Source organism: Emydura macquarii, unplaced genomic scaffold (genome assembly GCF_026122565.2).
Source record: "Emydura macquarii macquarii isolate MOO-44397 ecotype Brisbane River unplaced genomic scaffold, CSIRO-AGI_Emac_v2 contig_480, whole genome shotgun sequence".
Classification (NCBI taxonomy): domain Eukaryota; kingdom Metazoa; phylum Chordata; order Testudines; family Chelidae; genus Emydura; species Emydura macquarii.
Window position 1 is genome coordinate 1,977,685 of NW_027130617.1, and position 11,493 is coordinate 1,989,177.

The 11,493-nt window shown below is 40.7% G+C and overlaps 1 protein-coding gene across 1 annotated transcript in view; it reads right to left on the bottom strand.

Moving 5' to 3' along the window:
* Window positions 1–11,493, bottom strand: part of KIF14 (kinesin family member 14) — a 64,901-nt gene that overhangs the window by 20,944 nt on the left and 32,464 nt on the right. Inside the window, exons 16-21 of the mRNA XM_067538302.1 lie at window positions 11,326–11,473; window positions 10,615–10,767; window positions 9,641–9,767; window positions 8,821–8,914; window positions 8,182–8,320; window positions 5,412–5,512 (exon numbers count right to left, since the gene is read on the bottom strand). Of these exons, the coding sequence (XP_067394403.1) occupies window positions 5,412–5,512; window positions 8,182–8,320; window positions 8,821–8,914; window positions 9,641–9,767; window positions 10,615–10,767; window positions 11,326–11,473 (762 nt within the window). The remainder of the gene's footprint in view (window positions 1–5,411; window positions 5,513–8,181; window positions 8,321–8,820; window positions 8,915–9,640; window positions 9,768–10,614; window positions 10,768–11,325; window positions 11,474–11,493) is intronic.

Sequence of the window (11,493 nt, forward strand, 5' to 3'; positions counted from 1 at the left end):
CTCCTGATTCTTTGGGGTGACACTGGGCTGCCCCTCTCATTCGCAGCTACCACCACTAGGGACCCTGGGGGGAATGTGAAAACAAGTACTCAAACCTGGTGGCCGGTACATAATATTTCTTTTCAAGGTGGGGGCAGAGAGGAAGGAGTCTACCATAGAGTCTTGACTGGCAACAACAGCACCTCATTGACTGGGAGGGTCACTCTAGAGCAGTGTTTCTCAATTTCTTTCCACCCATGGAACCCTTGCGCACCCATGCCATGCCCTCGGAACCCTTGCCCGCCCATGCCATACCGTCCGCCGAAAAGTCAAGGAAATCTTCCTCTTTTCGGCGGCACGGTGTTTGCTTTATTCAGCGGCGTGCTTTCAGGGCTGTTTCCGGCGGCGCACTTTCAGGGCCGTTTCCGGCGGCGCGCAAGCAGCTGCTCGGCGGCACCGGATTTTTCTCACATTCGGCAGCGCGGTAGTTTCTTGGCGGAACCCTTCCGCTCAGCCCACGGAACCCTAGGATTCCGCGGAACACCATTTGAGAACCACTGCTCTAGAGGGAGTTGCTGCAGCCCAGATATCAATTAGGCTGTAAGTGGACTCCTTCAGTTCCTCTACCTCCAGTCCCAAGTTTGCAGTGAACGGTCCTGAAATCATCTGGTGGGAGTGGATTAGAAGGGCCCGCTACCACTTCATCTGGGGACAACGATGAGGCGGCTAACACCATGGAAATGGCCAATGCTTCTTCCTCCACTTGAACTGCCTCCATTGGGGTCACTTCCACGACCGTGTCTCAGTGCCGATTGAGATGGTACCGTATTTCACCTCTCTGACATGACCAAGTACGACCACTGAGAAGGGGGTCCCTATGCCAGAGGAAAGCCCTACGGGTTCCAATACTGCCACTGCATGGGCCACTGTCCCAGTGGCCAAGCACCAACTGCGAAGCCAGTCCCGAAGTCTAGAGGATACAACAGGACGAATGGACGGGATGAAGGACTCCACCTCAGACTCTGAAGAGGAGTTTTCTCCAGGAGACCATGAAGAAGCCATGCCTGGTTCCACCCTCAGGTGGTGCCAGGGGAATCAGTGACCGACACTAGGGCGGGGACTGCTGCAGTGGGGCCATGCAGAGGAAGGTGCCGCCACAGCCAGTGCCGCGAAGAAGCTCTCTGCCCCTTGAGCCATTCCATCCCCAGTAGTCCAGGCCAGCATGGGACCTTGGGGGTGGCCGGTATTGGGAGGGACATCAAGTCCTTTGCAGCCTGAAAGGCCTCCAGAGTCAAGGGAAACAGCAGGCATGAGGTACCAAGACCGCTCCCCAGACTCGGAGATAAGTCCTGAACCGGGCTCGGCGCAGTCAGCAGGGTCTCTGGAGCCAACCTCGTCTCTGGAGAGGATGAGTGGCCTGGCATGGGTCTCACTACGTCCGTTACTCCCCTCTTGTCCCTCTTTGGTACCAGAGAGCTCCCTCTCCTGGCATGCTGTTTCTTGCACTTCTTCCTCAGCACTGGGGAAGGAGAGCAGAGCCTGGAAGAGCATAGTGCCAGTGGCACATTTTGCACGGAGGCCGAAGTACTCGGTATCAATTTGGAACAGAATGGCTCCGAGGACAGTCTGAGGGCTGCCTCCATTAGTAGAGCCCTCAGGCAAATGTGTCTATCTTTCTGGGTCCTTGGTCTGAAGCCCCTGCAGATTTTACACTTCTCCTTAACGTGAGCTTCCCCAAGGCACTTTACAGAGGCCAAATGCGGGTCGCTCACAGGCACAGACTTGCCTGAGGAGGTGCACACCTTGGAACTTGGAGACTGGGTCATGCCCTGTCCCTGGGATGACATACCTCTAAGACTGGAACAACTACCTATGCTATATACATGCCTACAAAATACATTTGCTTACTATATACAATAGATCAGAGTCCAAACCATTATTGGGAAAGCCCTGCAAGAGCAAGAACGTCGTTTCAAGCAACTGATACAGGTGGTAAGAAGGAACTGAGAGGGTGCGGGGCCAGCGGTACCCCTTATACTGGCACGTGCGCAGGGCTCCAGCGGGAGCTAAGGGTGGTCCTACAGATACTACTAAGGGAAAAATATTTCTGGCAACTGTGTGGAAATTATGCAAAATCTAGCAAGGAATGGACATGAGCAAGCATTCGAAGAAAAACACCTGCACACATTGGAGGCTGGCAGTTTAACTGACCTTAGACTGAGGCAAATTGAGTGAAGTAACCTGGAGATATAGACAGTACCTGGAAATCTCAAGCTAAGGGAATTCACAACAGGACAAACCTAGTAGCCATAGCTGAAGAATAGTCATTGTAGATTCAGGACTTTTCCTGTGGAGAAGCCACTGACTGAGCTAGACTGACCTCTCATTTGAACAGAAATTAGACTAAGTGATGCTCAATTTATCTATTTGAAAAGCCTATACAGTCCCCATTACTTAGACGGCCCCCATTACTTTACTATCTGAGCATCTCACAGTCTATAATGTATTTATCCTCACAACACTTCTGTGAGGTAGGGAAGAACTATTATTCCTATTTTACAGATGGGGAACTGAGGCACAGAGACTATGACGTGCCCAAGGTCACACAAGAAGTGTGTCAGAGCAGGGATTTCAACTCAGGTCTCCCCAGTACTAGGCTAGTGCTCTAATCCCTGGACTAGCCTTCCTTTCTAAAACCTGGAGAAAACAAAGGACTGCTTCTTCCTGGGTTCATAGAGCTTAGCATCATGAAACTTGGACCTGCCCCTTTAGAAAAAAGGCTGATTTTTGGACCCCGTTAAAAGAAAATAACTTCATACAGTTAGCCATCCAGCTTCCTTTTTAATGGAATAAGTCACAATAGCTTTGCTTTTCTCTATTTGCTGGTTGGACAAACTAACCCCACATCTCCTGGCTGGCACCAAAAGGACACAGATGCTTTTTCAAAAACAGAAACTGCTAATTACCTAAATCTATATATTTTAAAATGAACTCTTACTCGCTCTCCATGCCATGAGGCTCAGTATTCTCTTTTTTCCCTGCTATGATCAGCCAACATCTCAAACTCCTAAACAGTATATTGAATTCAATTTCCTTCACCATTAGTGATTTCACCAAGTGTTACAAAAGTAACACAGAACCTTGAACTCAGGTGTGGACAGTTCCAAAGCCTTTTCTTTCAATTCACTTTTAAACAGGATATTGTTTAAAAAAGGCAGAACAAATACACAACTGAGACTGACAGTGCACAGGAATAGCATTCCATTACTGTCCAGCAAGCAACTACAACCAGGAAAGCTGTTGCCATTCCAACATTATTCTATTGTTAAACCAATATTTAGACTAGAAATAAAGAAACTGCCTGTCATATTCCTTTTAAAGAACTTTTAATTAACCTCAGGATAGAATTTACTTTGGGCTGTCAACAATGCATACAAAGATTTACAATCAGCTGAACCGAACTGCTTTACTGCAGAATAACAGTATCATATCTGTGCCCTGCAGCAAAGCCATAATTAAGGATGTCAGCACATTATAAGTGACTACTTACAGGAGTTTGCAATTCAGTCAAACACTATTACAAGGCTAGAACTTCATGTACAAGATCATGACTTAGCTGCAATTTACTTTTTTAAATTATAGAAGTGTAAATAAAACATTCAAACCAGACACTGTTTTGTACTACTGATACCTATAAACATTATCTGAAAAAAAAAAAAAAATCTGTTTTAGGCTATAATACATTTTTGGTATTTTTCATCTTTCCCTTTAAAAAAAAAAAAACAGCTTCAAGATTTAGGATTATAAAGTAACTATTGTGTATGAATGATATCTATTCTCTTTAGTTAGATGTGCTGCTTTCTTGATAGTCCTACAATGTTGAAGATATTATAGCTTCTGAAAAAAACATAAAAATTATAACATGCCTATTCTCTAAGTCTGCCTTGAAAGGTACCCTTTTTTATTTTATAATTTTCCATGATGTATGAACGTTGACTGAGGTTGCGGTGGGGGGAATGTTTTTTTAAAAGTTCAGAAACAAGTTTATGGCCATGAAACCTTAGCACTGCCCCTCAGAGCTGGCAATAGCCACTGGGAATTATCTGCATGTACTCCAGCTTTATTCACTGTGTTAGGTGTAGCAGTAATTGAATGGTGGAGGAAGCTGTAGCAACTTGGAAGAGTTGTGATTGTGATACAATCAGAGCTGGGAGGCTGTGAGCCTCTGGGGGTGGTGTAAGCCCCTCTCCCTGACCCCTTTGTGTGTAATCACAGGAAAGAAGCACAAGAAAAAAAGGGAAAGAAGTGAACGTGTCCCTTGATAGACCTAGTATGCCTCATTTCATCGCTGCGTTATGTAGACTGTGTCACTAGCAGGTCCCGGGGTCTTTTTGCTATGGGGATTGCCAGCAGTTAGGTGTGAAATAAGTGTGGTTTGATTAAGCTATGTATAAGAATATAAGGAGCTTGTATTCAATTCACAGCAAAGGCAAGTGAGAGTATCTGTTATGGACTTATTGGTGCATCACTGAAAGACAGCAGAGTTAAGGCTAGGTAGGCATTTACCTCAATTCTGTATTTCCCAGTTTTCACAAGTTTGAGTTTTGCTGAACTCAATGTTCTGGAAGGGCATCAACTATCACAGGCAATCTTAAATCTGCATTAATAAAGGCGGGGGTTTTTTGGTTTTTGTTTTTTTTTAAATTTACTAGATATACTGGGTATAGACATAGCCAAGTCCACGTGACTGATTTCTCTAAATGTTTGTCTAAAGGGTTTTTTATTTTTTTTTTAACCTAAGAAATTAATTGATTGGTTGGTTGTAAAAGTAAGTCTGGACACTCTCTAAACTATCTTAATTTGCAATCAATTAGGTAAAAATTTTATTGCAGGCAAGCCTTAAAATAGACTTCCAGCAAAAGATGCAAGACTCAACATTCTTGATATTTCCAAGGGAAAACATAAGGAAAAAAACATTAAAGAAACCCCACATCTTTCAAGCCTCCTTTGTACACCATAAAGTAACAAGATGGGGAGTAACCCCTTTTAGCTTTGTTTCTAAGTCAATTTTAAGAAAAGATACAAAAAAATTCACTGCTAAATGCATCACATTCATAACAGGAAAATCACTAATACGAATGAAGAGCATACTTCAGCCATTCCTAAAATACATGGCATAATGTATGCAAAAGAGCTTCAGAGCTCATTAAGGTATTATATTAGTGCAATTCCACCCTCCTCAGTAATACACAAGTTGAATCGGAAATATTTTTTAACATTAAACAACAGCACTGTAATACAGCAAACAAAATCAAGAATGTAAAGTTATATTTAATGGGACATGAACATGTTTATTCAAACAATTATACAAATCAACAAGTTTTTGAAAATGTGATTTTTTTTAAATGTAAAAATTAGAATAAATTATTTACCTTCTTCTGGAAAAGGAGGAAGCTGATGTGGTTGTAAGGTCAAGTTCCCATTCATCACTAGGATCATAAAATATATCATCAGCTTTGTTACTACTGTTACTCTGAAAGGAAAAGGAAATCCAGTTCTTTTAGCTACATTAAAGAAAGGAACAGTGTAATAAAAGTGTGCAATTTGTAAAGAAAGTAGGCTGTCTTTATCATTAGTATTTGCCTTTTGAAATAAATGTTTTCCTGCTTGTTAAGGGTAAGTCTGCACTATACCTTTATGTCTCAAGTTAACTGATTGCCAAGTAACTTGAAGTACTTGGCATCTCCGCACATTTGCTCCAGGCTACAAACCTTTATGGAGTGTCCACACTAGACTTTACAAACAAGGTAAGAGTTTAGTAAAGACAATGTTATCCAGCCTCCTGGATTTGGGAGAGCTAAGGACAAAACTACTTTACAGCTCACTCTCTAGGGCTATGTCTACACTAGAGACCTCACAGCAGCACAGGTGTACCACTGCAGCTGCACCACTGTACGGTCTCTCATGTAGCCGCTTTATGCCAACAGGAGAGAGCTCTCCCATCATCATAATTAAACCAGCCCCAACGAGAGGCAGTAGCGTGTCTCCCACTGACATAGCATTAGCCACACTGGTGCTATGTCAATAAAATTTACGTTGGTCAGGGGTGTGTTTTTTCACACCCTTGACTGACAAAAGTGCTAGAGTAGACATAGCCTAAGGCAGAACTATAAAGACTAGGTGCATTTAAAATGTCACTAAAATGTTTTGCATTATGATGATACCTAGAATTACATAAAAATTCTAGCAATATTTTTCCATATGTAATAGCACCTGATCTCTAGTATTGCGTAGCAGGAGATGATTGATAGCCCTGAACATTTGCATGACAACAGCCCTCACAATGGATTTTCCCACTGACTGATAGCAATCCGGTGTTGCAAGTTTTCACAGTGTGATTGCCATTTGTTTCTCCACTGATTAGTGCAGCTCTCAGTTTGGTGTCCCTGCATTGGATGCCTAGAGCAAGCTCAGCACATAAGATCCAGGAATGTGACTTTGCACATCCAAAAGTTCTGCAGCCACTGCTTATCATCCCAACTCTACATTATGACGTAATCCCACCAGTCAGTGCTCATTTCTTGGGCCAATAATGGTGCTCCACCATTTGCAGCGGTTCAGTGAATGCCACCAACAACCTTGATTGGTTCTTGCTATGTCCCACAGCATAGTGACTGCCAAGAAATCATCCCTGCGGTTCTTCTTGCAGCTTTGCAAAGACCGGAGAATCATGCATCCCATGTTTGCAACATCCATGACAACAATGCACAGCTGTGTAAGCTCCATGCTTCTGTCAGAGATGGCAGTCAGCAACAAGTCTCGCACAAGTTCATGGAAATTGATAATAGGCACGAAAAATTATGGGATAGAGATATTATGAGATGGTGAGTACTGCATTATGGAAATTGACCCTTTGCTCCCAGTCACTTCTGCGCGAGTCATTTCTACCCCACCTTGCATTGCCAAAACTACCCAAAAGAGACTGCACTGAATGATGGTGGGATGCACACGGGGATACCTCCCCATGGTACACAGTACTGTGCATCGACACGCACTCCGGTGAGTATGTGCAGCACCAACACAAGGAGCTAAGTATGCATGGGTACAAGCAAAATACTAACTGTAGTAGTTGTATGCCAGCGTAAATTGTGTCAACAAAATTCTGAAGCTTAGACATGGCCTGAATCCTCCATCAGAACTAGCATTTTTTAAATGTGAAGAAATTTGATTTAAAAAACAGCAAACATCTAAATGTTTGATTATATGTTTGACACAGCACATTGTTTTCCCAACAATACATGAGGCTATGCACAAAATAAATGTTGAAAGGAAAAAAGGACAAGTATGCATATATCAAGAGCATCACACACTGAAACAGTCCCACTTAATAGCTTTGGACCCTTTTGGCACTGCAGCCAGCTCTCACCTCTGGATACCATCTACTGTTTGTTTACTGTGTGATTACACTCTCACATATTACACACACTGAAGAGAGGATACTATGCTCTGCAAAGCTCATGAAATGAGAACTGGAATGGAGCAGAAAGAAGATCTTCTGTGCCCCTTTTGTTGCCTTCCTAAAAGTAGAAGGAACCTGAAGAGGCCCAGCAGATTGGATGGACTTTTCACTAGGCTTCCTAAGCTACCAGTTCTGATACTTTACACAGTTTATAAATCCATGGTGCTCTTTAGGACATATTGGCCTGGAACACAGGCAATTTACACTACAATCCCATGAACACAACCACTTTATAAAGAATCGTACAAAGATCCCCCACTTTGAAACTCTAAGATTACATATGAAAACAAGTAACTGCCTGAATGTCAAATTATGTGTTTGGCTAGCAAGATCCCAAAACTAGTGAACATTTGAAAAAAATCCACAAGACCTTTACAATCAATATTTTCTCAGAATGTATAAGCACGCATGCACACGCACCACTTACAAACATGGGTCCAAGTCCAAAAGTTATTATTCAGTTTTTACTAAGCAAATGAGAGCTTTGCCTCAGAAAGGATGGAGTAAAAACTAAAATGAGTAAAACTGAGTAAAAATTAGGATTTCCTCTACCCCACATAAAAAGCACAGATGTTTAGTTCATTAAAACTGGACAAATTCTAGACTCTATTCCTGTCTGATTTCATCAATATCCTAAGGTAAATGTTTATGATTAGTGAAGTGTTTCTTCAATTCTTACAGACCTCATAGAGTTCTTTCATTGCTGCTAGCTTGTATTCAAATTTCTTCAGGCTCCAGAAAGTTGCAATTCCCAGCTTGATGTTACGAACCTGCACTCGAACAGAAGGTTCAGCGCCATTTCCTTTTTCTGATATATCATGTCTAATTAAAAAAATAAAAACAAAAACCATGATCACCAAAATTAAGAAAAGCATGGACTAGTGGAACACTATGAAGCTAATAGTTTGCCAATAGCAGATAAAGATTACTTTTGAAAATTTGGCCTCATTAAGTAACAAATATCATCTCGGGGCTAATTAAAATCAGGTTGGTTCTGTAAAGTTTTCATGTTAGAGAGTCAGATTCAAGGGAGAAATTCCAAAATAGTATAAAATATCCTGGCTCTTGCAAAGCCTTAAATATAAGTTTTTCTGTTGTGTTTTAATTATAAATCAGTTTATTCAAAATATCTTGCAAACAACAGGCCATAAAATAAATGATATATTTTTGTTTCAATTTGGGAAAGCTAGTTTGAAGAACAGGTTTGAGGTAAGACTATTAAGCAAAAGTCTTCTAAGAAAAAGATACACCCACATCCAATATAAAGTTTAGTTATTTTTTACATGTGCCCTATGTGTGAATTAGGTAACTCAGATACTCACCTACAGAAGACTGTGTGCTTTCCTAATTTGCTACTAATGGTATTGGCCTCCTGGATCATCAGAGAGAGTTTCATGGAATTCCAGTTAGGCTTAGCTAAATAAAAATATATATAAGATTACGTTTGATCCAATCAATCATAATGAAATTATTAGAGACCGAAAAGAGAGACCTTTAAAGGAGTTCAGTGAACAAGGTAGTCTCATGGACTTCCAATTTACTGAAAATACAAAAAGACAGCTAACACTTTCAAAGAATATTTCAAAACTGGACTGCCATTTAAATCATGGCAAGTATCATACCAGCATGGTTTTAAAACAAATACATTTTACCTTCCTGTTCTGGTCCTCTAACCTCCACAACTGTGTTTTGTGCTCTTTCCCACAAAGCCTAGACTGTCGGATGATGGAAGAACCTTTGGGTCTGCTGAGGAAGTACGCTAATCTACATGTTCCTGTTTATTCACCAAGCCCAACCAAATGTAATCAAAATACCATGCTAGCCCTACATGCATGTCTCAGGAAGGGAAAGGATCACATCCCAACAATAAAGATGAAGATCTTGTAACTTCAACACCACTGAGACAACATGTTAGCATAAGAGATTAAACTACTAGGATCCCATCTCAGCCAGAAACCCAAGAATTTTCTTGCAAGGAGGATGGTAAAAGCGGAGAGTATAGAGATCTGTCTGCCAGAAAGTAAACTCCCAGCAACTGGGAAGAGAAAACCTCTCCATTGCCCAACAGCAGAGGAAATAATGGAGTGAAAGTACACCACACACAACCTCTCACACCCCCCCCCCCCAAACACACACACATACTAGTTATAGTTTTATCCCCATTTCCACGATGCTGCTGGAGAGTTTCTATTTCTTTAGCAATTTTCTGCTTCTCAGCCTCCAGAGCTTCAAGAATCTTTGCATGACGAATATTATGATCTTCCAAAGCCTGAAGAAAAGAAATATAGATCCATCCATGACAATGTTTTTACAAGAAGCAAAGGATAAAATAGGGAGAGAGGTTATTTCATTTTCTGAAGATGCAAGCTTTACAATCAACTTCTTTCTGATCTGATCCCTCTACTACATCCGTTAAGAAGCCTCATATAAATTGTATCAATTTTCATTGATATAATTTTTTGCTCAGATGCTCTCATGTATACGTTGGATCATTTACTATTTAAATGAGACTACTGAGGTCAAGAAAAAGAGAACGCAATTTTGTATCAATTATTTTAAAAAGAAAAAAATCTATCAGAAGTTTAAAGATGAAAGAAAATCTGCACTAGCAATCATGAAAAATAATGAAGTTTTAGTGACTACTATAGTCAGCAAATGTAGAAACCTAACCTGGATCAAAATCTATTAATACTATTTAGGAATAATTCCTCATTTTCAGGAGTGCTGTCCAATCTCCTTTCATGCTTTTATTTGATGAAACAAGCTCTGAAAGTATTCTGGCTTCCTCAGATATTTCCCCAAATACTTAGCATCCTAGACATTGCTTGTACTTATGCCTGAAGCCATCACTTTTTGGTGAGCTCAACGTTCTCCTAAGTTTGGAATATCAGCAACACAGCCCCCATTACATAAAATGATAGCTGACCTTGTTATTTCTCATTTCCCAAATAGTAGCTGATTTAATAATAGGTCAGATACGTATGGTAAATGAGACATATCTATCTTAAAATCATTTTGGAAAGGATTATTTTTAGGAGAGCCAATAAAGTTAAATAATAAAATGTTATGTTTAAATATATGATTGATCATACAAAATGTATATTCTTTAAAATTACCTGTCTAGTGGCTAATGTCTCCATTTCCAGACGCTTTTTGCTGACGTGTACTTCCATCTCAAGATGTTGCTTTGCTTTTTCCAGTTCTTGTATTTTGTTAGCAGTCTGTTGGTTGGCCATTTCATGAATTTGCTTCTTATGAGATTCTTCTCTCTAGAAAAAGAAAGGACAGAATGAATGGGGTATGGAAAAAATCAGATGCTTCAGCTCATCAAACCCATCCGCTAAAGATAAATATTAGGGTCTTGTCTTCCTTTCGTCCATGAGATATTTACGGCCACTATAGATTACTGAGATACAGCAATAGGAGGTTATATCCCAGTCAATGAACATCAACTATTATACCCTATAGTACATTTGCAGAGAAATAAGGTACCATAAATTTATCACTTTCCCACCATATATTAGCCTCTATTTAATTATATAAAGCCAGCATACACAGTTCTATACATTAGGCAAATTGTACACTGCTTATAATAGTCCTTGCCCCAAGTCGCATGCAGACTAGCAGAACAACAAATACAATAAAGAATGAAAACCCAATGCAAAAAGAGTGCATTATAGCTGGAATACTTCGTGCAATAGTTGGACTTTTATAAGTGTTTCAAAGGAGGAGGGGTTAGAGCCTGGGATTCAGCTGTTCAGGCATGCGACACAGCATAAAAGATTACACAGTCAATCTTTTTATTTAATTATGCAACAGCAATTTACCAGTTCTGCTTCTAGTGATTTTATCTTGCTTTCGTAGACTTCTTTTTGAGAAATAAGTTCTTGTTGAGCCATCTCTTTTGCAACCTGGATACCTTGCATCATTTCTTCTTTGGCTTTCAGTCGGGCCTCTTGAATTTCCGATTCAAGTCTGGAAGTAGTGAGCAATTT